At 43.8% G+C, this 27,737-nt stretch overlaps 2 protein-coding genes and 1 long non-coding RNA gene across 6 annotated transcripts; 2 read left to right on the top strand and 1 right to left on the bottom strand.

Moving 5' to 3' along the window:
* Window positions 1–308: 308 nt before the first annotated feature.
* Window positions 309–6,879, top strand: LOC148913373 (uncharacterized). Of its 4 annotated transcripts, XM_089028232.1 has the most exons (3): window positions 309–3,930; window positions 5,217–5,345; window positions 5,696–6,879. In XM_089028232.1, exon 1 carries the CDS (start codon window positions 2,724–2,726, stop codon window positions 3,333–3,335), a length of 612 nt encoding a protein of 203 aa, XP_088884358.1. In that variant the 5' UTR covers window positions 309–2,723; the 3' UTR covers window positions 3,336–3,930; window positions 5,217–5,345; window positions 5,696–6,879. The 4 variants fall into 4 exon arrangements, with proteins under 4 accessions (XP_088884358.1, XP_088884352.1, XP_088884356.1 ...); XM_089028226.1 differs by lacking the exon at window positions 5,217–5,345; XM_089028230.1 differs by lacking the exons at window positions 5,217–5,345; window positions 5,696–6,879 and adding an exon at window positions 5,054–5,185.
* LOC116307017 (uncharacterized) lies at window positions 4,485–27,629 on the bottom strand. The gene is made up of 3 exons (XM_031717267.2): window positions 27,266–27,629; window positions 25,759–26,098; window positions 4,485–5,772 (listed from the first exon to the last, which is right to left on the bottom strand). Exons 2-3 carry the CDS (start codon window positions 26,089–26,091, stop codon window positions 4,948–4,950), a joined length of 1,158 nt encoding a protein of 385 aa, XP_031573127.2. The 5' UTR covers window positions 26,092–26,098; window positions 27,266–27,629; the 3' UTR covers window positions 4,485–4,947.
* On the top strand, window positions 22,842–27,219 carry LOC148913372 (uncharacterized). Its single transcript, XR_016119444.1, has 2 exons — window positions 22,842–24,178; window positions 25,769–27,219. It is a non-coding gene; the product is annotated as an uncharacterized LOC148913372 (long non-coding RNA).
* Window positions 27,630–27,737: the final 108 nt, after the last annotated feature.

Below are 27,737 nucleotides of genomic sequence, written 5' to 3'. Positions count from 1 at the left end.
CCTGCTGTTCTTTTTTTCCCTGTAAGGCGGCAATGGGGTGTTGGTTTCGTCGACCAGCCTAAAGCCTAAATTGCAGCTATTCCAGCCGCTAATACTAACAGTGCACATTACTAGACCTAAGCCGCCCACGTAAGCCTGCAGTTGGGTATCTTGCCATAAATCCCCCCAAAAGCTGGCGTCTTCTAAGTAATGGGAAAACCCCTCTTGCTTCGTGTGTGGGTTCATATACTAACCACCGTAAGAGTGCTAATGGTTGCGTGGTTAAAGTTATTATCCCCTTGATCCTCTATGCTATTTACACAAACGCTCCCCGTATCGTCTACGCGTATCTGCAGCTTTACCTTCCCATGGCAATCGGCAACCATATGAAAAGTCCAAACCAATAGATTTTCGTCGCTCAGGGGGTTTGGCTCTACGGAAAAATGCACAGGCTCCCTGTTGTTCGTCTTCGCGCGCATAGGTTGCAGTATGCCGTTGTCATCACAAAGCCTAAGGCCCACGTTGGCGTGGCTTCTCGTGCCAATGCAAATACTGCAAAGGATCAACTTCTTTCCTGAGTAGTTCAAGTCTACAGACATGCCCTCAACGTCGACCCAAGATGCCTGGGTGTATTTTTTCTCGCCTGCGTAAGTCGTATAAACACAATCTACTCCAGCTACGTAGGGGTTGTTCATCGCCATTATACCAATAACTTAAACATTTCGAATCTAGTTAGTTTGATATTGCCTTTTATCTTATATAAATTCATGGTACCCATAAACGAAAGCACTCTCATTACATAGTCTGGATATGGGCAAAAAGCATACTTTTTTCTATCGATCATGTTCACTAAGTATGTGAAAGTCCATTTATCTGGATCGTCGTCTAATACGAAATCCAGTGCGAAAGTATCGAAATCGGTGGCATCCTTCGTGACCCCCGGACTCACAGTCACAGTCGTATAAAACCACGAGTGATTCGGAACATACTTATCAACTGTAACTGCCGACGTTAAATCTATGGCATACTTCCTAGCCATTGGACCGGCTGGTCCGCGAGGTCCTTCATCACCTTTAGGACCGGCTGGTCCGCGAGGTCCTTCATCACCTTTAGGACCTCTTTTATCCACATGTGGGTTGTTTACGTCCATATATAATACCCCAAACCAACAGCCGTAACAACCAAGCCAGCTTTTAATATGTCATGGTCGTATTCCTCCTCTTTTTTAAGGGGTGGGGGGTTTTTAGGCGCCCGGGGTAATTCCTCCTTTGGTGGTTTCTCTACCTCTTTCTTTGGTTTCTCTATGAAGTGGGGAATACCCTTGGTGGTGTCAGAGTTCACGTCATTCACCCCAAACTTCATATCCTTAGTAGCTCGTTGAAGTTTGTTGTTGTATCCTACTACAGAACCAGTATTTATAGATAAATTACTAGGCATTAACCAACAACCCGGGGCTACTGCGTAGTCCAACCTTGCCTTAGAATTTTGTATGGCTAGTTGGTAACGCTGTACGCCCTTGCTAATGTCGCCCTCCAAGATTGAACTTTCGAATAGAATCAAGGCTTCGGCTCGCGTTTCTTCTGCGGCGCCGGTATTCCCCACTATACTCGATCGGGTGTTTACCTGAGCTCCCAAAATGGAATACACGTAAGCTTCTATGCTGCGGTTCAAACGGGCAAGGCCGGCTCTAGTTAGTCCTTTACCTTCTGGGGGTATGAAATTAAGATATTGCTTCGTTTGCTCGTCGTTAACCATTTTGATAATCAGTGGATTGGCCCCTGCATACTTACCACCCTCGTCTTTGAACAGAGGTCCATCGCGGACTTGCTTGGTATCCTTAACTGGACCCTCCAACCACCACCACTCATTCTTCAGATGATAATGGGTTTCTGGGTGGGAAGCCATGGTCCATTGTAAATTCAACGCGTGGACTTCCTTATCACTTAGCACATGCCCGCCAATCCCCCAATAAGCCCAAATGTGCCCCAAGCCATTGTTAGCACCCGCGGTACACCTGAAATCCTTCCCTACAACACCAAACTCCTTACAAAGCCTATCATACGCGGGAACGTCGTATTTATTATCTCTTGGATAAAACGTGGCATCACCCGGCAGCGCAATAACACCCATCTCATGCAGTATTCTTCTAACCGTGAAGTGAAAGTGAAACATGAATATTGAATTCTTCATCAAGTTTGCACTTACCCCACAGCCACCGGTGGCGCACCAAACTGCAAAGTTCAACTGCTGCGGCCAATAACGCATGTTAGGACCGCTTAACCATTCATGAGATTCCTTGGCGGTGGTATGATTAATGGGCACGTTTTTGAAGATATCTCGCACCTTTAACGGAAAGGAATGGTTGTTAGAGATCCGCATGTTCAATGTCAAATCTAAACTTGGATGTTCATCAAATGAAACCGCGGGTATTGGATAAGTACTGGTACCCAGCAATAATTCCTTTGACCAACCGGGTTCAACATGCGTCGGCGTGGGTTTTGGTTTAACGTAACCAGGATTCTTCAGTTGATCGTCTATTTGATTAACCAGCGTAGGTTTCAAATCCTCATTGCTGTACATCCTAGAGCCGTTGAAGTAAATCCCATCGGGTCTTCTTTCGAACTTACTAGCATCCGCGTGCGGAAACATCTTCCTAAAGGCCCTCCAATTCCAGTAATCCCGGTTGTCATGATGTGGCTGCTCCTCTACGTTATTCCCAAAAGCGTCGTACATTAGTATATATAATGGATGTCATACCTTCAGCACCTAAGTTGTACCCAGATGTTCCCTATACTACACCTAACGAATTAAACGCTGAAAACTTTCGTCTGAATAAAGCAAATTTAATCCTGGCTTACTTGGAAGGGCAGGCAAAACACTACGAAAAAGTTAGAAAAAAGTACGTCAGAGCCCGGAGTACGCTACATAAGATTGCGATAACTTCAGGATCCATATCCGTTGTGTTAACGGGCTCCGGCGTTGCTACTTCGCTTACTGGGCCGGGAATAATCGTTGGAGTTCCTTTGGCCGGCGTTGGGGCAGCCTGTGGTATTATTTCTGCTGTTGCTACGGGTATTATGAAACAGTTGTCAAGCAAAATATCAAAACACGACACGACAATAGCTCTGTCAAGGGCTAAAGTAAATACTATTACCGATCTTGTCTCAAAGGCCTTGCGTGACAGAAAGATAGACGACGTAGAATTCTCGCTTATCTTAGCCGAAGAGGAAAAGTACGAGAAATTAAAGTCGGACATAAGGAACAAAAAAACAGTCGTAAAAGATCTTTCCGAGGAATCTCGCAAAAAGATCTACCAGGAGGCAAAAGAAGAGCTTCAAAGAAAGCTTGCTCAGTAAATATCGTGACAGGATTCTATTTACATATCGAACGACAGTCTGGAAATTACGCATAATCTTATGCCATAAGATTTATGCTAATTCCACTATCTTCTTGGAATCCATCCTAACAGTGGGTGGTTGGGGTCAATTTTGTAAAATATTTCATAGATTACGTCAGGGTAATAAGGAATATCCTTATCCAGCCGACAAAACATCCACTCGGCTTTTGTCATATCAGAAACCTCAGGAATAGACTTACCGGTAATTTCAGACAAAAGATAGGGAATAGCTTTGTAATATTTCCCTAGCTTTAATTTTTTCAACGTTTTCCGTAGACTTTGCGGGGTTGGCTCTTCTAAATGGTCTATGATTTTCTTCTTTACTTCGTCGCTTAAATATACCGGATGTAAACCTTGGATATGACTCATCCAGTCTCGGAAGTATTTTATTCTCTTGTATGGAGTCTTCTTACGGCCTCCGTTGGCGTAATACTGCTCTCTGGTAGCATTTGGTACGGCATCATGAATATTCTTACCACACTCGTAACACTGTGCTGACGTGTCGTCTTCTATTTGCATTTTCTTACCACAACACCAGAAACCCTTGGGCTTAGGTATGTTAACTTTGGATCTTAGGCAAATTATACAGAAGTCATTGGTGAACTTTTTACATTCATGCATCGTATATATATCGTACATTTTTATAAACACTTATCTTCGATTCCCAACACAGCAGCAGTAAGGACACACCGCGAGGAAATCCCGTAAATCTGCTGTACCCGCGTTCGGAATTCCGCGGGTTAAACCCGCAAATATACGGCATCGATCGCGAGTCCCCCTTACTGCTGCTGTTGGTAACGCACTCTCTAGTAAACACTCTTCTTTTGACTGCTTACTAGAAAGTGCGTTACACACCACAGGCAACCCATAAGAAACAAAACACCAACGGTTATTGATTTAATCGGCTATCAGTTTACAGCGCCGACCTGATCACAGCTTACGTAATGGGAAACCGATCACAACAAAACATGTTCTTAAATCTAAAAGGAATTGATATTCAACAGACATTCCTCACTGGTTACCGGGCCTATTTCTCTTCTCCTAACCACCATTATACGCGTGTGTAGCAGAATGTTCTGTTGCAAGTGCATTTCGAAAGTAGATAGGAATAACGAAGAACCAAGCATGTCCTCGTTTTATTCCGGGGGGGGGGGGGGGGTACTCCCATATATGGACTATACGGGGATGATCCGCTGAACAGGAAATGGTTTTTCGAGCTTCTTATCATAAACAGGGTATGCAATTTCACTCAAGTTCCAAGTGTTCCTGAGTTTCTTGTCATATTCAGGGTTTCTACTTTCGTATTGACCGAAACTGGTTATTAAGGTCGTTAAAAAAAAAAAAAAAACGATACGCGAGGTGACATGATAATTGAAACAGGAACTCAGTGCAATAAATTATATCTTTTGTCATAAACAGGGTCTACAAATTTGAGTTTTTCCCAGCGGAACACCCCTCATCCATAAATTTCTGGCGGAGTAACCCCCCTCCCCCGGGCTTTTTATATAGTTCAAGTGCCCCTTTAAATTGAATTGATATTTAGCAATACATTTGCTCACTGGTTACCGGGCCTATTGCTCTTCTCCTAACCACCATTGTGTGGTAGAATGTTGTGTTGCAGTGCATTTCGACAGCGGGTTGATCGTACCATAAAACCCAAAATTATCTTCATTATAGACACTCCCTTGTACACTGAAAGAACAGTTTCCCCGAGTTGGGTCAATATGGAAATGCCAAGTACCCCGAACGTGCCAAACAGGTGCTGTGGTATTATAAAAGTCATATCCTCTGATATTGATATGAGCAAACTTGACACATTTTCCATTCGTCTGATCGTTAGTGAAGATGTCGTAATCACTCAGATAGCCAAGAAGAAAGTCAGGGGTTAGAGAATTCCTTTTTGGGAAGTCACAGGTCGCTCTGAACATCGTTGAGTTTGGACGTAGATGAGTACGCATTGCTGACGACTGTAAGCGGAAATCGCTCCAGTTCGTTATTGGCTTGTTCGCATTTTGACCATTAATTTCACTAAAGGCAGTTGTGGCATAAATCCCTTTGTTAGCGAGAGAGAAGGACTCAATAAGTGTCCAGGCTTTCGTAGCTCCCTCGAAGGCGCAATAGAATGGCTGGAATCTCTTTTTGTCACTGCGGTAAATAGGATAGACACCATTTTCAGGCATTATCCCCACAATAGTGTAGGTATTAAGGACATCCATACAAGAATGGTAAGGTCGCACTTTTTCGCACACTTTTCCATAGTAATATGAATTGCACGTGCAGCTGAACTTTTCTTTTGAATTAACACAGTTCTCTACGCAGGTTCCACCGTTCAAACAAGGATTGTTTCTACAACAACCATTATAACACGAACCTGCAGGCTGGACCATGTGGGATTGCTGAAGAGAGAAAAATATAACAGATATAGGTTGAAATTAATAGACGATATTTGTAGTCCGGCTTACGGCAAGTTTTTAATAGAAATGTACATAGATATATTGATTCACCATTTTCCATACATTGGTTGTTCACTGGTCAAACACAAAGCGCTCATGCGAGGCGCCAAGGTACTTTCAAAGGATTATTCAAATTTGAATCCTTTAACCTCGACTGAATGCTTTTCGTTTGACCAGTGAACCGATGTATGGAAAATGGTGAATCATATAGGGCATTGCCGTTAGATAGCCCTTCACCGAAGACAGGAGATTTTGTAAAAGTCATTCATAGGATTGATAGCACATGACGGGCAGTGTTTGCCTGTATTTGTAGGATGGTAATGAGATTCATTCAGCTGATTGATACCAAGCAGTAGAATACTCTCTGGTTGATAGAACATGACGGGCAGTGTTTGCCTGTATTTGTAGGCTGATAACGAGTTTCATTCAGCTGATTGATACCTGAGCAATAGAATACCCTCTGTTTGCTAGCACATGACGGGCAGTGTTTGCCTGTCATTGTAGGCTGGTAATGAGATTCATTCAGCTGATTGATACCAAGCTATAGAATACTCTCTGGTTGATAGCACATGACGGGCAGTGTTTGCCTGTCATTGTAGGCTGGTAATGAGATTCATTCAGCTGATTGATACCAAGCTATAGAATACTCTCTGGTTGATAGCACATGACGGGCAATGTTTGCCTGTGTTTGTAGGCTGGTAATGAGATTGACGAGATTCATTCAGCTGATTGATATCAAGCAATAGAATGCTCTCCGGTTGGTAGAACATGAAGGACAGTGTTTGCCTGTCGTTGTATACGATACATGTTTCTCGATATCAGAAGCATGTTAGAAAATGTAGATAAGAAAATTGCAGCCAATTTCAAGAAAGCTGACAACGATCCTTTAAAAATATTAATGCCTATTGCCAAAATTAGTTCATATAATTTAAGGCTGGTTTTACATGGGACTCTTGTCCTGTTGACCATGCCTTCGATTAGATATAAACATCTGGTTGTAAAGTTATTAAATGAATTAAACTTAAAAAATAAGAAGGTCCAGTACTACAATGCCTGCGGTTAACACTGAACGTTTTAAGAATAGTTTTTCTAACAGATTAATTTATAAATATTAGTATTTTTTAGTTTTTTTTTTTTGCTTTAGTTTCTTAGCGCACCACCTGATTGTATTTTATCAATGTGAATAAAGACCTATTATTATTACACCTTTTGCTGTTCATTAGCAGCAGTAAGGCGGACTCGCGGTCAATGTCAAAGATTTACGGGTTTTACAGGCGGTTTAAGGAAGGCGCCGGCAGCGGGAATAAGCCGCGCGATAAGTCCTTACTGCTGCTGTGTTGGGAACCGCAAACGGAGGTTAAAATATTCCTTAGATATAGATGGACACCATCACGAGCATTCGTAACAAAACTGTGCGCCGACTGAGAACTCAGGTGTTGGATCGCCTGGATGCTGACTTTGCCTTCACAACATTTATGGAGGGAGATACGGACGAGACGATGACAGAAGAAAGGGCTGAAAGAATAATTAACTTAATACCCGAAGGTAACTACCGGTTGGAGCTAACGTTCATAAAGTATTTAGACGGCGAGTGGATGATAGAAAAGGGGCGCAATCCTATCAGGGCGTCTGGTAAGAAGGACCTGTTTGTCTTAAACGAAAACACACGCCCGGGAGCATTGGTAGGAATAGACATGTTGTTCTACGAGGTTGCTTACCCGGTTACCGTAGTCATTTACGGTGCGTACGAGATAAAGACGCCAGACGTTAAGAAGTTGAAACCGATGCGACATCCCGGTAACTGCGTAGGGAAGTTAGTAAGAGAGTTCTTTGAAGACTCCTCTCGGGGCGGTAAACTGACTTTAAAGAGAAGAGAAGCCATCAGGAAATGGGAAAAAGATACTAATAGGACCGGAGGGTCGATAGATAACATCAAGAAGTTAGAAACGGCGCTGGAGAGGCGAATCCATGTGAAAGATATTACCGACGGCTTCATTTACTCCGGGACGCATAAGTACGGCGGCCGTGGTGCGCCTATCGTAATTTACCAACACAACGGGCATGCGTGGCGAGAACTTAGATTCCCACGAAAAAAAGAAACCAAGGTCTACAAGGAGTCGCCACTTGCAGATTTAATCCACGAGAACTCCGTTTGGCTAATGGATTCAGAAGGAAGTCAGTTTATGACGCAAGACGGTACTCTTTACCGCCCCGAAGTTGAACACCAGCGCATCCAAAGCGCGTGCGAGACCTTAGGAGAAGACTTCTCAGACGAAGTGCTTAGCTCCCGTAGTTTGGACTTTCTGGCTGCCAAGAAAAGAAACGGCTGGAAACCCACGCCGGCAGAGTTCAAAGACGTAGCCAAAGCATGCGTAGAACACGGCCACGGAGGCCTATGGAACATGGAGTACGACGAAGACGAATACGTGTCGCTGGATATGAAACATTGCTATCCTGCCAGTTTCAAAGGCCTCGGCGATTGTAAGGAATATTACGACCGTTACGGACATCCGGACTCCCAGTTCTTCCGCGTGGCTTTAGATGGTAAGTACGATGCGCCAGCTACAGGATTCGTTAGATTGACCAGTTGGAAATTCGCAAAGAACTTGCATCCAATAATCTACGCGTGGTATGGAAAGCACTTGCAGGAGAAGGAATGGATACCCATACCGCTGTTGAAGTTCTTCGAAGAGCGTAAGCTGCTTACCTACGCGGCGCATGAAGCCATACTTTGTCATAGCGCCTTTACACAATGGCTCCCAGAGCACAACCCCACAGCGCGAATTGTTATAGGTAAATTCACACAGGGCGCTAAAGAAGGAGAAAAACATATGCAGCGACGCCTGATAACAGACGAAGGAGAGTTAAGCTTCCTTATTAAGCGCGCCCATGAACAAGGAACAATGGTGTCTGTGGAGAAATGGGACTACTTCATAGAAGGTCAGAAAGAACAGAAATGGAATGCATTGTGTTACTACCAAGACCATCGACCGCAATATTACCACCTGCGTGCGAGTATGTTAGCATATGCGCATATTAACCTTCTCGCGATGCTGCTGCGGTTCGACAAAGAGGACATCCCGCGCGTAGCCACGGATTCCCTATACGTGAAACCGCACGTCTTAGAAAAGATGCAAGAATTCTACACCGACGATGAATTAGCAGAAAGTGGCCAATGGCGCGTCAAAGACGAAGAAATAAAAGCCTGGAGAGAACGCGTAGAATATCACGGAGAAAATACTTGGGGCGTCGTAATGCCCACAATGAGGCCCATGCCAACCGTAAAGGACCCCATTTCCTACCAACGCTTCTCTTACCTTTACGGTACGGGAGGCAGCGGTAAGACTACGCGTGTGTTAGAACTCTTTCCGGCCTTAAAGGTGCTAACGCCAACGCATCGTTTGGAAAGAGAACTCTGCGAAATGGGCCACGACGCGCAGACCTACCACAGCTTCTTTCGTTGGAATGGCCAAAAGTGGGTACCAGAAGCCATCCACGACATACCTCCGGTGATACTTTGGGATGAGATTTGCACCGTACCTTTGGAAATCCTCAAAGAATTCGTAGAGTTCCTCCGTGGAAAGTGTCAAGTAATATTCGCCGGAGATCCCTGCCAGCCTCCTCCAATAGCCGGAGAGATGCCCCACGAATGGCTAAAGGGGTTCGTAGACCATGCGGAGGAAATTAACACCGACTACCGCAGCAAGGATCAAGTAAGAAACCTGAAAGCGGAATTAAGGGGCCTTAGTGACGCCGAGCAATGCAAAACACTGCGCAAACGCGTACGAGCGAAGAAATACGAGGACTTCCTTTACACATGGCATCCAAAGGATCTGGTGCTGAGCAGCAAACGCGCAGCACAGTCTCGCATACAGAAAGACTTACTCAATATACACCGAGAGCGCTTCCCTACGCATCCCGTACCTGTTTGTTATAAACCCCACGACACCCGCATGCAAAAAAGAGACGTCTGGGTACCTGGTACCGACATCCAACTGCAGAACGCAGTAACGCATGATAAAGCCTGGGTACCCATAGAAAAGGTGGAAAAAATAACCTCCCATCCAGACTGGCGCTTGGGTTATTGCATGACAGTCCACAGCGCGCAAGGGCTTACCATAAAAGAAACCTTATGGATCATAGACCAGCGGCTGTGTTGGAGCAACCTTATCTACACCGCCGTAAGCCGCGTAGAATATGCCAAACAGTTGAAAAGAAGCTGGGGTCCGCAACTGCGTTACGATAAAACGCCAGAGGACATAGCCAAAGAGAACATTGCTAAGAAACTCCTTCGCTACAAGCGGCACGACGAAGAAAAAGATATGACGTTCGACCTATGCGTGGACGACGTCTATAAGAAAGGGGCAAGGTGTGCCAAATGTAACATACCTCTACTATGGAGGTTTGACCCAAATGACGATCAGCAGTTCTCCGTGGATCGTATAAATAACAAACGCGGGCATTGCAGAGGCAACGTAAGACTGACATGCCTAGAGTGTAATCGGGCGCGTGGAGCAGCACTACTCTGAGTCTTTGGGGACTATGAGCAGCTCTTCCATGACAAATCCACGACTCGGGCCATTTAGGTAATACAACACGGGTTGCCCTTCCTTGGTGACGGACTTTGAAATCTCATAGGTTTCCAAAGACCAGTTAGGATCCGTGGCTCTCTTACTGCCACCTTCGAGTTCCCCCGGCTGATAGAGGTATCTGACCACTATGTCGCGGGGTAGCTTTTTTTCCTTCAGTCCGACCGCCCTCGAACTTCTGACGTAGGACTTGTGTTCCACGTGTTTCTTCTTCATAGCATCCTTGGGTTTCATTCCCGTAGTCCTGGCCGCCTCGTTGTTCAAAGCCGCGACGACCCGGGGGAGCCTCTGGGTCCATTCCCTGTTGCGTTTGGAGGGATCTTCCAGCTCTTTCCAATACTGGTATCCAAAGAGACGCTCAGCCAGGGTTTTATTGAATCTTTCGACGATGCTCTGACCCCTGTGGTACTCAGCTTCGGCTCTTCTAATTTTAGTGCTGTGGTCTTTCAGGGTCTTAGTAACCACGCCCATGAACTCCGTCCCCGCATCCACTTGCAGCAGCTTAGGCCATTTCAAGACGCGCTTATAAATCCTACCTAGGGCTTCTGCGACTTCCCCAGAATCCTTGCTGGTTATGGGTTCGGCGTCCTTGTATCTGCTTGCGATATCAACTACGGTCAAAGCGTACCTATAGGTCTTTCTTCTCACCTTGTCGTGCGGTAAGAAAAGCAAATCCGCCTGATGAACTTCATTAGGGGCATTTACGGTAAAGCTGGGCCTGGGAATGTACTTCGGCACGGGAAGATAAACCTGCCAGAGGGTTTGTTTTCTTAGCCAGTTCTTAGCCGTTTCTTCTGATACCCTGGCCGCGGTCGCGAGTTTCTTGATGGCCGACGCTCCTTTCCAATAACCTTCAGGTCCATAGTAAATCCTCTTGAGTTTGTCCTCTACGCGGCCCATTATATGAATAGAATCGCGCTTCGCTTGATTCAAGCGAAGGATAGGACGAGATTGATATTGCGTCCATTGAAATCCACCGTCTTTCCGTCCACTTTGATGGTGATGTTTATGCTTTCTACCAAATTGGACAAGTCATAGCTCAAAGAAATGGGAGTGTATTCTACTGGGTCAAATGGATTACCTTTGGGCAGAAACTTGGACATAAGAGAAGACTTTTCTCCATTGTTGTAACTATGAACCAAGTCGCAATAGACTTCGTAAGAGGATGCGACTTTCCATTTCACAGGTATGGCTGTGTTGGTAATCGTCTTGCCTGAGGCACATAATAAAGATCCCAATGGGTCAGACTTTCCAAAAGTCATTGAATAATTTGGCATATTATGTTTGAGGGTCATTTCGTGCGGCAATCCTGTGGTGAGAGTATAACCGTGTTTTGCTAATTCCTTGGCCAGTGTGATTGGTGTATAATGTCCATCGGGCAGCAATACGCCTTGATAATTGCCGCCGCCTTTATGCTCAGTGATCAAGGCATTGACTAAATTATACCAAGAATTGTACAAAGAGCAACTAACCAGCCTAACCTTATGGGCTTTAATGGGGGGATTCAAATAAGTGGTAAAGTTATTTTTATCGCTTTCCAAAAAGACGATCATATATTTCAGGAAACACAGTTTCCTTCGTTAGAGCAGATACGCCAAAGCTACGCCTCCGGCCAGCCCTGCGACTCCTACGAAGACCAACTCATTGTCTTTTTGTTTCTTAGAAGGCTGATAGTAATTCTTAAACTGAGGCTTTCTTAACCCCGTTAATGCCGCGGGGTGTGCCTGTGCATAAAGTTTAAAGGCGTAGTCGGTGTTTTCGAAGTTCTTATCCGCCTGCATTTTGTCTTGGTAGTTCTTATCCAACCAATCCCTGTAAGCTTGTCTTTTTTCATTCCAAGCCGCCACGTCTCGCTGATATTTCTCCAGCGCTAAATCATGCCTTTTCCTTTCGGCGGCCAAATCTCCGCTGCGATCACCTCTAACTAATCTATCTAAATACTGACCACCATAATTAGCTCCAGTGAATGCTAAGGCTGCAATAACTCCACCTGCGACCACGCTAGCCATTATATATTAGAAAATCACAGGGATTTTCACGAGTTATGTCGTTGGCAGGTACTTTTCCTTCCGTAGGTAATCCTTTAGCATGATAGCCCCGCCAACGGCAGCGGTCATCTTAGCGAAATTAGCGAAGCTCTTGCTTGGGTCTTCAGTAAAGTCTTCTTTGAGCACTTTCTTACCTACCCAACCAATACCCGCAACGATGGAAGTAATAATAGCTGCTTCTTCAACAGTTTTCAACAACGCGGTCGACATTATATTACAAAGCGAGAAGGAAAATCTAGGTCGCCACGGGTGATAAATCTACTCCATTTCAGGGATCTTACTTTTTCTAACAGCCGGTTCCACAGGTGCGTGATATGTTGGCGGCACATGCACGGCCTCCCACTTTACTTTTGGCTTCGTAGCCCGCCATTGTAAGTAGAGGCTGCCTGCTGCTATAGCGACTCCTAACGCGCCAATGACGTATCCCGGATTAATAAAGGATTCCTCTTCTTTTTCCTCCACCTTTTCTTCTTTTTTGGCTTTGTTCTTTTTATTCATCTCCGCGAGCTTCTTTCCGGCAGCGACTCTGCCTGGAGATTTAGCCTTGGTAATCTTGGTATCTTCTACGGGTGGTTGTTCTTCGGTGCCACTCATCTTATATTAAGGGACTTGAAGGACTTGACAAGTAACTTGATGACGACTTGACAATGACTTGGCAATGACTTGACAACGACTTGACTAAGTACTTGAGGTGACTTGACAACGACTTGACTAAGTACTTGAGGCGACTTGATCAGGTACCTCAGCAAGTGCTGCCTGGAAGACCTTTTCGACTTCTCTGTCCTTCTTGAAGTCCTTCCAAGAGGCCGTAAGTTCCTTCAAGTCAACGTGCTGAGCTACGTGAAGTGCCGCAGAGGCGACTGCCATTAACTTACCGCACTTCAAAGACAACCACCCGCAGGTTATCTTAAGTTCTTGGGCGATGACATAGTCCTCGCTTATGTCCTTCCGCAGTTGCTCCACGTCGTCTATGGGCAGTGCAAGTCCGAGGAGCTTGGTGGCCAGCTTAATGGCTGAGTCTGCTACGGCGTCCGTGGTCTTACTTGCAAGGGCAGCCTCATACCTCTTATGGAACTTCTTAACCTCCTCTTCTGACAACTTATTAACCTGCTCATGGGTAAGTTCCTTGCCTATCATTTCTTTGCACTTCCCAGATGACACAAGGATGTTAAGTTGTTCCTTGAGGTTGCTTTCATCTAGCTGCGTGGGGACTTCATCTAAGAGCTGCTCAATGTCCATATATGTTAATGGAATACGGAAACCTCAAAGAGAAGATCATCTTGGAATGTTGGTGCGTTTTTAGGTGCCGCATGTATTCGTGTAACTGTTCCTTGGATATCTCACCGCCGTAGTCGCTTAAGATGGTTTCCAGGTCAGACTTGCTCGGAGTATAAAATACGACAAGTGAACCTATGTTTTCCCTGAAGGGCTTAGAGACGCTGGTAAGCTGCTGCGAGAGCAACCAAACGCTGATATTGTCGTGTCTACCGCTGAAGGCGAGTTTAACGAGCTCGGAAGTGCGTCTTTTTACGTCGTCCCCACAGGCAATGTCATCCAGTATAAGGAGGGTATGCGTATTCTTGGGGAATTGTTTGTGCCAAAACTTAAGATGGCCGGATAACTCGTTAGGATCTAAGATATCTACAAAGAAGTCGTCATCTTTCACTCCTATGCCCGTCCAGGTGCGGTTATTCACGTAGGTGGGGCATAATAGCACGACGTAGTCGAAACGGTATCTAAAGGGTCCTAATAGCTGCTCCACTACGAATTGGGTCTTTCCGCAGCCGGTGGGTCCTACTATCAGGGCATTGCAGGGAATATGGTTCGGATCCATTATATATACGATGGACCCAGTGGACGCAGTAAGAAGGATTGCCGGCGACGCAAAGGATAAAAGAGACACCATAGAAATGCAAAGGGAGGAGATCGATCGGTTAAAAGAGCGCGTGCAGGAATTGTACGATGAAATGTGCGGCCTGAAGCGCGCGGAAAGGTTTGGTGCGCTTTTGACGATGGCCGGTTGGGCGAAAGAAAGCGTTAAGGACTTTATGCGATATCCCCTGTAGAGCTGTTTAAAAGACACTTCATAATGTTGAGTATAAGGTTGTTAAATTGTTAAGGATGTGTGCGTATGCTGTTTAAAAGACACTTCATAATGTTGAGTATAAGGTTGTTAAATTGTTAAGGATGTGTGCGTATGCTGTTTAAAAGACACTTCATAATGTTGAGTATAAGGTTGTTAAATTGTTAAGGATGTGTGCGTATGCTGTTTAAAAGACACTTCATAATGTTGAGTATAAGGTTGTTAAATTGTTAAGGATGTGTGCGTATGCTGTTTAAAAGACACTTCATAATGTTGAGTATAAGGTTGTTAAATTGTTAAGGATGTGTGCGTATGCTGTTTAAAAGACACTTCATAATGTTGAGTATAAGGTTGTTAAATTGTTAAGGATGTGCTGTTTTCATTAAGAATGGGATTTACGCAAACCTCATTCTGAGACATCTCTTAAAATAGTAGTCTTAACAATATAACAACCTTATACTTAACATTCTAAGGTATCTTTTAAACAGCATCCTTAACAATATAACAACCTTATACTTAACATTCTAAGGTATCTTTTAAACAGCATCCTTAACAATATAACAACCTTATCTTTAACATTCTAAGGTATCTTTTAAACAGCATCCTTAACAATATAACAACCTTATCTTTAACATTCTAAGGTATCTTTTAAACAGCATCCTTAACAATATAACAACCTTATCTTTAACATTCTAAGGTATCTTTTAAACGCAGCTGTATGCTCCTGCGGACCTATTTTAAAAGACACTTCATAATGTTAACAATAAAGTTGTTATATTGTGGTTAAGGTACACTTAAGTATAAATGAACTGTTCGATGTGTAAAAAGGTGTTCAGCACCAAGCAAAGACTACAATACCACGTTCGTCGTGGCGTTTGCACAAAGAAACCAATTAGTAAAGTTTGTAAGGATTGTGGTAAAGAATTCAGTACCGTTCAAAAGATGCGACAACATCAAGACAAACGCATTTGTGGGCTTTGCAAGGGCTGTAATAAGGAATTTCCTAACACCTCCGAGCACCTGAAAAGGGGCGTCTGTGAACAAAGCAGACAGTGTAGTTTCTGTAATAAGATACTAAGCAGTCGTCAACGTTTACAAACGCATCGGAAAACACATGAAGTCAACTATCGGTTTCTCTTTGGGAGCTACGACTTGGAAGGCGTGGATTGCTACCAATGTGCGGATATGATGAGTCGCTGCCCGCATAAAGAGGATTACTTAAGGAATCGCATAGATTACCATAAGAAGATAGTCCGTACTTTCCCCTCTTTTGAACGCGCCGAAGGCGTTCCGTGGACTAAAAGGGAGTATTGGAGGCAGGAGTGCGATCGTTGTGGTTGTGTTAGAGAAGAGGAACATATCTTCAACTGCCTCGACAAATAAGCGTCCTTAACAATATAACAACCTTATACTCAACATTCTGAGACCCTTTTAGAATGGGGTTTGCGCAAAGAGTCTCAAATCCCATTCTTATTTTTATTTATTATTATTAAGGATAATGAATAATAATAAATAAAAATAAAGACCCCTTTAAAGGGGCCTTGCAGATTCCCCTAAGTATATGGTAGCCTACGCAGCCGCCTTCTTAGGAGGCATTCTAATTACCCTTTCAATATATGGACTGTATTACTTGCGAACTACCTGCCGACTGCATTACCCCTCGTAAGCCGCGTAAAAAATACACCTGCCTTCATTGCGACAGGGTATTCTCCGAAGGATCCTTTGTGGGGCATTGGTGCTCCGCGGATCCTAAAGCGCAGCGGACTTTAGCAGACGCGCTTAACTACAAAGAGGAGATGGAGTGACTCTTCTTTCAATGTCAAACTTCCATCGGCCATTTACCTTACCATAGCTGCGTAAGTGGGTGAATTCCTCGCCCTGAATTACGTACCGCACGCAATCCGGCGCCCAAAGGGAATATTCCTTGCCTTCTAAGTCTTTGAGGACTAACCGTAAACGGTCGATGTCTTCGAAGACGACGTAATTTTTTATTTCGTATGCTTTACCGTGGACAAGATCACGCCAGTGAGTCAAGCTGAGCTTCATTATACCTATGGAATATCTTTAGGTGCGTCCCCAAAGTGGCGTAGGACTTAAACCGCTTTACGCAGCCCTTACAGGGAATACGAATGCCATCCGCGTAATCCATCAGGGCACGGCAGATAATGTCGTAATCGTTGCTAACCATCGTTAGGTAACCATTTACGTCAAGCTGTGAGATTTTCTTAGATTGCTTCGCGGATAAGACGCCGTTTCCTTTTGGGGTTTTCAACTCAATACACAACCCGCGGTATTTCTTATGCGCATTTAGGATTAAGAGGTCGGGCTGACCGGCTTGGTAGCCTTTTCGCCAGCAGGTTATTCGCTTGCTGTCTGAATCTTGGAGCTCGCCAAGACCCGGCGCTATGATGAAATCGGGGTAAAACCTACGCATGTAGTCGACGACCTTCGCGTGTAGGTCGGCTTCATTTTCGATCTTGAATACTAACTTGTTTGGAGTGTCAAAGCGTTTATCCATCGCATATTTACCCGTTTTCCTTAGCGCGGGTAGGACTTCCTCAAAGACCCAATCACGAAACTCCACAGCTTTGGGTAGTTTGGAGCTAAATATCAGTTCGTACAAACCAGGTTCGGATATAAACACGGCATTTGGTTGCGTAGTAAAGGAGCGGTGATTCGCAGCCCCTTGTAGATCAACCCATTTTTTCTGGTATTTCTCAGATACGTGTGCTCTAATTGCATCTCTAGGGCGCTCATAACCCAACGCCAAGGCCACCTCCTTTGCTTTGAAGTACAAAGTTTCGCCTTGCATTATGCATTGCAGTTTGGTGTCGTTGTTTTGGAATACGCGGAGCATTGTATATCTAAGAAATATTTTAATATGCAACGCTCTTTAGCTGATTCATTTCTACGCTCAGTTGCGCGTCTGAGACGACGAAGACGTAGCAGTTTATCTTATCGCCGTCGCCCGCACTGGCGTTTTTGGTGCGTTTGATCTCCAATGTTATGCCGTCCTGCGTATTTACTAGACGTAAACCCTGACCATGTAGGTCTTCGTCGTTAATGGTGCGCATGTCAATCCATAACGCATATTTGTCCTTAAAGAATTCCTCAGGGCTAATTTGGTCGCCAAACTTGCGCATGGCCTCCCTGTACACGTCTGCGGGCTTTATCCCCTGGGAGTAGACCTTGTTTGGGACTCCGTTGATATTCACGCCGACGTTAGTAATGTTGGGGTTGTGAAAGGCTTCGGAGTCGCGCTTACCGGCTTCGTAGGGTTTGGCAAACACCAACATTAACCCCGTGAGACTTCTTCGGGGGAGGTTAATGCTTTGGTTGATAACCTCATCCGTCTTATCCAGGAAGCTGAACGTCTTATACATCACTACGTGGTCGTATAAGAATGCCTTTCCGGAGCTGTATTCCATGCCAGCGCTACGGGCCAGCTCTTCGCTGTACACCGTTTCGTACTGTAGCTCTAAGTTGGTAATAGAGTATGGGGTTGTTGTGGTAAGTGCAGTGCTTAGCCCACCAATGATGTTATTAGCATCTGCTAAAGTTACTTCAAACTGTAACTCGGATAACTGTCTTGGGTAATACACGCCGTGATTCGTGATTACTTCAAAGTCCAGTGGTATGACATACTTACTACCATAGGCGGTCTTTATTCGCTTTGCGTCTGCCACTGCGGTTTCTCCGCTGCCGTCAGTAGGTTGCGTTTTCGTAGGTGTGCGGACCTTACGTAGAATGACACTACCAATTCCCTGCTCTATCCTTTGCGCGCGGTCAAATGCTGTTAACCATAAGTCTTTGTACGTGGTATACAGATCGTACCTATTTAAGTCCAGCAAGGATTCCCCAGCAAACTTGATTCTCATCTTAGAAACGATGTTGCGACCCACGTTGTTAACGATAATCCTTTCATCTGTGGGGCTTGACTGCACCGCTAGGTCGAACCTTAACGCCAAGGTGCCAGGAACTAAGACTAGGTTATCCGTTAGGCGGGGCACGCCTACGTACAGGGTTTCCCCTGGCTTAGCGCTAGAAGGTGTGAATGTGACCCGGTGAAAGGTGCGTTCTGCTTTCAGCCCGCCAACCTGCTTAGGTAATACGTTGGGATTTAACTTTGAGCTTATCATATATAATGGAAGTAGAAGGAACAGACCCCGACTTCGATCCCACCACTGAGGAAGGTCAGGCTGACATTAACGACGGTGATGAAGAACCGCTGCTTCCCACCCAACAAGTCGACGATTCCCTAAGGGATAGGATTGCAAAGGCCCTAAGACATCCCAAAGCACGCGAGTACACGTTTCCGCGTGAGCACATAGAGCTTCAAAACATGGGCGAGCCGGAAGCAGCCGCGCGGGAAACCGTAGAGTGGGCAACGCAAGAGCTAACGCAGCGCTATTCCCACTTTGATGCTGACGACGTAAGGCTCACAGAACGCGGAAACAAAGTCCTCATAAGCGTTCAAGACCTGAGATTTCCTGACAAAGACCGCTGGACGAAACCACAACCCCTCTTTGATGAGAATGGTGACGTTAGGGGCGACGTCTCAAGATTAAAAGGCTTTCAGCAGGCTACTAGGAGCATGTTAGAAAGGTTGCAAACCCTGAATGAAAAGGTTGCGCTAGAAAAACGCGCTGAGGAGCTGCAAAAAACGCTAAAAGAAAGGGAGGTAGAATACGCAAAGCAAACTCAGCTAATTGTCGATGCTGAAAAAACGTTCGGTAACGAAAGAATGGTAGAAATGAGGAACCAGTTGGATAAAGCTTTGCGCGAAAGGGATAAAGCACAAAGGGACTTGGAAGAAGCTAAGAGCTCTGGGGCCTCGGTGGAGGCGCTGCGGGAAACGCTGGAAGAAAGGGAGGAAGATTATATGAAGCAAAACCAGCGGCTTGCCGACGCACATAGGAGGGAAGTCGAATTTAAAAATCAAGAAATAAGCGAGCTGGTAGACCAAAGAACCCAAATTCGACGCGAAAGAAATCAAACTCAAAGGGCTCTTAACCTCGCCCTGCAGGAGTTGGATCTAATTAAAGACGATACCGATAACCTACAAACCACCATAGCCGGCTCTTTAGTGGAACGGCGACGGTTAATGGCTGAAATCAATACTAAGGAGGAGCAAATCCGGCAAAGAGATCAGGCTATTGAAGACCTGGAGGGGCAAATAGAGCGGCAGCAAGAAGTAATCGATGACCAGGCGCGCCCCGAAGAAGAAAGGGAGGCAGCCCAAAGGGAAGTAGAGGCCCTTCAGGAAAGGGCTGCGGAATTACAGGCACAAAAGGAAAACTTGGAAAAAGAGCTGGGGCTTACCACCAAGGAAAAAATAAAAAGAGCTCTGGTGAAGTATGGCGTTCCACTGGCATTTGCGGTCGCTATTAGTACCGTAGTAGGAGTTATCCTTAGCACGCTTAAGGCTACAGGCGCGGGCGTAAAGAAATTAGGCAATGGACTAACGGACTTGGGAAAAAAGATGGCAGCCGGTCTTCCTGGGCTGCTGGGTTCGGTCGTTTCCTTGGCACTTAGGGCCGGCGGCGAACTGTTGAAGTTCGTGGGGAATAACATTTGGATCTTGGTCGTCGCTATCGGCGTGGTCCTTTTGAAGAAGATGCGGGGTTGATCTTATCCTTGTGTATTACTGGCGGCTTATAATCGTCGTCGGGCGCCCGAGGCATCCTCGACTGGGGATAAGTAAAGATAGTATTCGCGCCGCCCTGATAATGCGGAACTAGCGGCAGCACGCTCATGGTGCTAATGGGCTTATGATTCCAAGTAGCATCCGTTGGAGGATTTTTTGCCGGGGCGGCATTTATCCGAAGGTAGGCAACGTCGTTGGGAAGAACCTGAAGCTTCGCATATTGACAATTGGCTATCATGTGAAAAGTTACCGGCGTTAAGTCTTCTACAGTCGGCGGTGGGGGTTCCGACGAGAAATGAGCTGGGTTCCTGTCGTTATCTTTTTTTCTGTAGGGTAGTAATGGATGGTTATTCTCATCAACGATCCTAAACCCGACATTACACGAATACCCCGTCGAAATGCTAATGGTACACATGATCAATCCCAGGCCCCCAACCTTCACCCACAACCCGGTGTCATGCCAATGCTGTTCTAAGTAGTCCTTCTCCTCCAAAAAATGTAGAAACCAATCTTCCTTCGCGTGTGGGTTCATATATTACAGGGAATAAATTCCCTTCTAGAGACTAAGCACCGTAAGAGTGCTAATGGTCTTGTGATTATAAACCGTATCTCTCTGATTTTCTATGCTATTTATGCAAACGCTCCCGGTGTCATCTACGCGCATTTGCAGCTTTACCTTCCCATGGCAATCGGCGACCATGTGGAAAGTCCAAACCGATAGATTTTCGGCGCTGCCGGGGTTGGGCTCTACGGAGAAATGCGCAGGCTCCCTGTTGTTCGTCTTCGCGCGCATAGGCTGCAGTATGCCATTCTCATCCAGGAACCTAAAGCCGACGTTGGCGTGACTACTCGTGCCAATGCAAATACTACAAAGGATTAACTTCTTTCCCGAGTAGTTCAAGTCCACGGACATGCCCGTGACATCAACCCAAGCTGCTTGGTTGTATTTTTTCTCGCCTTTGTAAGTCGTATAAACGCAATCTACTCCAGCTACGTAGGGGTTGTTCATCGCCATATATAATAGCTCAGACCAATGCTTGCAGCGGTTAAGCCGACCTTTAGTAAGTTATGGTCATATTCCTCAGGTATCGCAGGCAGGGCCTTCTTTGATGGTTTCTTAACTACGGGTAGCTTCGTTTCATGCGACTTTTTTGACTTCTCCACGAAATGGGGGATGTTCCTAAGAGTGTCAGAGTTCACGTCGTTCACCCCAAACTTCATATCCTTAGTAGCTCGTTGAAGTTTGTTGTTGTATCCTACTACAGAACCAGTATTTATAGATAAATTACTAGGCATTAACCAACAACCCGGGGCTACTGCATAGTCCAACCTCGCCTTAGAATTTTGTATAGCTAGTTGGTAACGCTGTACGCCCTTGCTAATGTCGCCCTCCAAGATCGAACTTTCGAATAAGATCAAGGCTTCGGCTCGCGTCTCTTCTGCGGCGCCCGTATTTCCCACTATACTTGATCGGGTATTTACCTGAGCTCCAAGGATAGAATACACGTAAGCTTCTATGCTGCGGTTCAAACGGGCAAGGCCGGCTCTAGTTAGTCCTTTACCTTCTGGGGGTATGAAATTAAGATATTGCTTCGTTTGCTCGTCGTTGGTAATTTTGATAATCAGTGGATTGGCCCCTGCATACTTACCACCCTCGTCTTTGAACAGAGGTCCGTCTCTGACTTCCTTAGTGGTCTTGGCATTTGGTTCAAAGAAGGTGCTACTGTCGTGAGTTTCCTTATGATACCCGGTGTTCCATCGCAACTGCAGCGAATGAACTTCCCTGTTGCTTAGCTCGTGCCCACCAATCCCCCAATAAGCCCAAATGTGCCCCAAACCATTGTTAGCACCGGTAGTGCATCGGAAATCCTTCCCTACAACACCGAACTCCTTACAAAGTCGGTCGTAAGCAGGAACGTTGTATTTATTATCTCTTGGATAAAACGTGGCATCTCCCGGTAATGCAGTAACGCCCATCTCATGCAGTATTCTTCGGACGGTAAAGTGGAAGTGAAACATAAATATCGAATTCTTCATCAAGTTTGCACTTACACCGCAGCCGCTAGTGGCACACCAAACCGCAAAGTTTAGTTGCTGCGGCCAATAACGCATGTTAGGACCACTTAACCATTCATGAGATTCCTTAGCGGTGGTATGATTAATGGGAACGTTTTTGAAGATATCTCGCACCTTTAACGAAAAGGAATGGTTGTTAGAGATCCGCATGTTCAACGTTAGGTCCAAGCTTGGATGTTCATTAAATGAAACCGCGGGTATCGGATAAGTACCGGTACCAAGCAATAATTCCTTTGACCAACCTTGCACGGGTTTAGGCTTAGGATGCTTCAGCTGAGAGTCTATCTGATCGACCAGCGTAGGTTTCAAATCCTCATTGCTGTACATCCTAGAGCCGTTATAGTAAATCCCATCGGGTCTCCTTTCGAACTTACTAGGGTCTGCATGCGGAAACATCTTCCTGAAGGCCCTCCAGTTCCAGTAATCCCGGTTGTCGTGATGTGGCTGCTCCTCAATATCATTCCCAAAAGCGTCGTACATTAGTATATATAATGGATGTTATACCATCAGCACCTAAGTTGTACCCAGATGTTCCCTATACTACACCTAACGAACTAAACGGTGAAAACTTTAGGCTCAACAAAGCAAATTTAATTCTGGCTTACTTGGAAGGGCAGGCAAAACACTACGAAAAAGTCCGAAAAAAGTACGTCAGAGCCCGGAGTACGCTACATAAGATTTCGATAACTTTGGGGTCTATATCTGTTGTGTTAACGGGCTCCGGCGTTGCTACTTCGCTTACTGGGCCGGGAATAATCGTTGGAGTTCCTTTGGCCGGCGTTGGGGCAGCCTGTGGTATTATCTCGGCTGTTGCTACGGGTATTATGAAAAAGCTATCCACGAAAATATCCAAGCATGACACGACAATAGCTCTGTCTAGGGCTAAAGTAAATACTATTACCGACCTTGTCTCAAAGGCTTTGCGTGACAGAAAGATAGACGACGTAGAATTCTCGCTTATTCTGACCGAAGAAGACAAATACGAGAAACTAAAGTCGGACATAAGGAACAAAAAAACAGTCGTAAAAGATCTTTCCGAGGAATCTCGCAAAAAGATCTACCAGGAGGCAAAAGAAGAGCTTCAAAGAAAGCTTGCTCAGTAAACATCTGCTTTGAAAAAAGCAAAACAGGATTCTATTTACATATTGAACGCCGGCTGTCTGGTTCATATGCAAATTAGTTTCACAAAATATTACACAGCCTGCATCGTTTTCACAAAATATTACACAAATGTGAAAAAACTTGTGTAAAATCATCTTCTCGGAAGCAAAACAGGATTCTATTTACATATTGAACGCCGGCTGTCTGGTTCATATGCAAATTAGTTTCACAAAATATTACACAGCCTGCATCGTTTTCACAAAATATTACACAAATGTGAAAAAACTTGTGTAAAATCATCTTCTCGGAATCCATTCTAACAGCGGGTGACTGGGGTCTATTTTATAAAATATTTCGTAAATTACGTCAGGATAATAAGGAATATCCTTATTCAGCCGACAAAACATCCACTCGGCTTTTGTCATATCAGAAACCTCAGGAATAGACTTACCGGTAATTTCAGACAAAAGATAGGGAATAGCTTTGTAATATTTCCCTAGCTTTAATTTTTTCAACGTTTTCCGTAGACTTTGTGGGGTTGGCTCTTCTAAATGGTCTATGATTTTCTTCTTTACTTCGTTGTCTAAATATATCGGATGTAAACCTTGGATATGACTCATCCAGTCCCTGAAGTATTTTATTCTCTTATATGGCGTTTTCTTACGACCTCCATTGGCGTAATACTGCTCTCTGGTAGCATTTGGTACGGCATTACGAATATTCTTACCACACTCGTAACACTGTGCTGACGTGTCGTCTTCTATTTGCATTTTCTTACCACAACACCAGAAACCCTTGGGCTTAGGTATGTTAACTTTGGATCTTAGGCAAATTATACAGAAGTCATTGGTGAACTTTTTACATTCATGCATCGTATATATATCGTACATTTTTATAAACACTTATCTTTGATTCCCAACACAGCAGCAGTAAGGACTTATCGCACGGCTTATTCCCGCTGCCGGCGCCTTCCTTAAACCGCCTGTAAAACCCGTAAATCTTTGACATTGACCGCGAGTCCGCCTTACTGCTGCTTCATTAACCGCAAAGGAATATTCATTGAAGCGAAGAAGCATTGTCATTAGAGCGAACAGGCATACAATAAGGCGAACGGAGTCTCAATAGTGCGATGGAACGTTCATTAAGAAATTTAGCATTGAATTTGACAATCATGAATATGTTTGCGTGGATTCATTAACGTTTTCAAACTTTCATTAGCGTTTTGGTGCAGACAATAAACCACAACACACATTCAATACAGTGTTTTGGACATTTATTTACGCAATACAATATAAGTGTATTGTGCTTTTACGATTGTAGATTTTCAAAAACAAAAAAGGGAATTTATCCTTGAATGTGTTCTCTATTTAAACATCTTGGACGATATGTTTACATGTGGTTGTACCATTTTATGCATTTCTGTGGATCTTCATAGGCCCTCAAAAGACGCTAGTCTGACTCATTTGGAAGTTGGTTTATTTGTTGAACCAATAGCAATATCCAAAAAAGAGGAATTAAAAAACTCAGAACTGACTGATATTTATACCTAACAGCGCTTTGTTTGTACGAAATCATATTCACGGCTTGTAAAAAAAATGAAAAGACAGTTAAAATCCTAAAACTCCTAGTGGAAAATATACTTATATTGTATTGCGTAAATAAATGTCCAAAACGCTGTATTGAATGTGTGTTGTGGTTTATTGTCTGCACCAAAACGCTAATGAAAGTTTGAAAACGTTAATGAACTTACGCAAACATATTCATGATTGTCAAATTCAATGCTAAATTTCTTAATGAAAGTTCCATCGCACTATTGAGACTCCGTTCGCCTTATTGTATGCCTGTTCGCTCTAATGACAATGCTTCTTCACTTCAATGAATATTCCTTTGCGGTTAATGAACAGCAAAAGGTGTAGTTGTATACGGGTAATTTGTTTACATTAATTGCCCTATTTCACTATGACGTCACATCAAAACAATCTATTGTCGACTTTCACATCCCCATAATCCTTTGCGTCTTTGGGGGTAACCAGAGGGTGAAAACCCACTTATTTTGCTGAAGGCTGAACTCTACATGATCTGTACACGCAAAAATAACTTGGAATAAACTGATAATCAGTATTGTACTGATAAAAGCAGGTATAGTACAAATTCAATTAAGAATCTCTGAGAAAGTTTTTTAGTACATATATTTAACACATATTATATCTGAAAACCAGGCCATTTTAGATTAAACTGTTTCGCTAAGAGCAAATTTTGTTGAATTTTCTATTGGATTTGGCGGCGATTCTATCTCCCACATAAACAAGCAGTGACGTCATAGTGAAATAGGGCAATTATGATTAATCAAATTAAGAAGTTAGTTTATGGATGTTTTACGCTTACCCCTTTATAGAGTTTCTGCTGTAGATCATAGTACACGTATCCGGTTTTACCTACAAAGTCTGCTGCCTTGGAAGCCTTGTCCTCATTCAGCAACTCACACCTGACATCTTTCATCTGGAACGCCTTACAACGACAGTCATTGATACAGGACGAGAAGCAAACGCGTGGAACATCAGTGGTAATGTTCCTGTACGAGTATCCTCTGAGATGTTGTCCAACGATGACGTCACTACCCTTCGGGAAAGATCCCGAATAGCAGGTGCCTTGACATTGAAATTGGCCGATCACGTGATTAACGAATGACAACAGCGTGATGATGACGTGCGTAAGCATTTCTGACCTAAAACAAAGGTTGAACTCCGCTATTATTAATGTTAGAAATCAAAAACAATACGTTACGTTGCAGTAAAAAGCCGTGAAACTGAAACAACTGGAATGAATTTTTTTTTTTTACTTAATTTTTGCGGGGTTTTTTCCCATTTTTTAAAGTACACATGAACCATTCGAAAATACTTTCAGTACAGATTCTACATGAAGTAAATAGTTGAATGAAAAAAATTTATCTCTTGATTTGCATGAGTGATGCGTCTTTAAGATATGAAGGCTTATACTTCCAATATGTTAATGACGGTGACGTCAGCGAGGTAAGTAAAGTATTGTAGAAGGGTTCAAATGCACTTTAAGATTATATCTTTTAGAAATTTGGTTTGTATTTTCGTAGAGAAATATTGAAGTTTGTGTCTGACTTCTAAGTTTACAGGTTCGTACCAACTTGGGAATTTGCGAACGAACTTCGGAATCGGCCAAAGTTTCGGGAAATCGACTAAATAAATATGCAAATTGATTCCAAACTTGCCTACCAATAGCGCAGCGCACTGATTCTAAAAATAGCTTAAAGATTCGGACAAACATTGCATTCTGTTTAACCGCTACGAGGATTATACGAACCGATTTTATTATTTTTACTTAAAGTTAAAATAATAACCCATGTAAACTAAGATCAACTGCGATCGGCTGTGAAAATTATCTGCTGAAAGTAAACTTGTAAGTTTGTTTGTCCGAATTTCGAATTTGTCTTCGTTTTTATGACGTCACGGTTGCGCTGCGCTATTTAACTTTACTAAATACCTAAACTTACACTTTTTTTAAAATTTTGACTGGGACAGATCTGTTTCCTTTCAACAAATAACTCTTGGATATTTAGAGCTTTCTTGACTACAAGGATACTTTGTTTTTTTAAACAGTCAATCAAATGGAAATGACAAGATTCATTTTCATACATCACTCGGCGAATTGGAACTCACTGCTTCATGTTACAGTGTTTAAAGCAGTGCAAAGTTCAGGGAATAGTCAATCGCAAAAAACTCGAAGTGTTCTTCTCACTCAGTAAATTCTTTTATGTGATGGAATGCATGCATATGTGCAAAACGTACGTTTTACGAAATAAAGTTTAGAAGCAGACTTCATTTTTCCTGTTCTTCTACTCTTTTTACTTTGAAATCCTTACCTTAGAGTGCTCTTCTTTTAGCTCGTTGTCCAAATTTGTTTCAGAGGAACACAAGGTTAAATTCACTGACGTTCCAAGTACTTGCAACAAACACTAGCTAGGCAGGTGATTTAGCCTTTTTTCGCAAGAACAAAATAGCCAATCAGCAAAACGTTTTTTCAAAGCTCATGTTGCTCCTTATATGGAACAATCCAATCAGAATTCGAGTTTTGAATCGGTTATTATTTTGAACCTTGAGTCTTCGTATTCTCAGAAAGGATTATAGATTTCAATATTTGAATAACTTTAACCATTAATGGCATCTAGGGGGTAAGCTTGAGCCGTTTTGAGTGTAAACTTTTCCACGGAAAGACTCACCAAATATATTTTAGAAACAGTATTAAACTTTCGTAGTTGTTGGCGGAAAATATTTCAAAAGCATGGCGCTGTTTCATTGCTGGGTGAAAAGTAAGGCTTTTCTTAAAAATTCGTA

The sequence above is a fragment of the Actinia tenebrosa genome, unplaced genomic scaffold (assembly GCF_029948245.1).
Source record: "Actinia tenebrosa isolate PJP-AT-01 unplaced genomic scaffold, QUT_ActTen_1.0 PGA_scaffold0__85_contigs__length_37466705, whole genome shotgun sequence".
In the NCBI taxonomy this organism is placed as follows: domain Eukaryota; kingdom Metazoa; phylum Cnidaria; class Anthozoa; order Actiniaria; family Actiniidae; genus Actinia; species Actinia tenebrosa.
The sequence above is the reverse complement of the archived record's forward strand: the minus strand, read 5'-3'. Positions and strand labels throughout refer to the sequence as shown.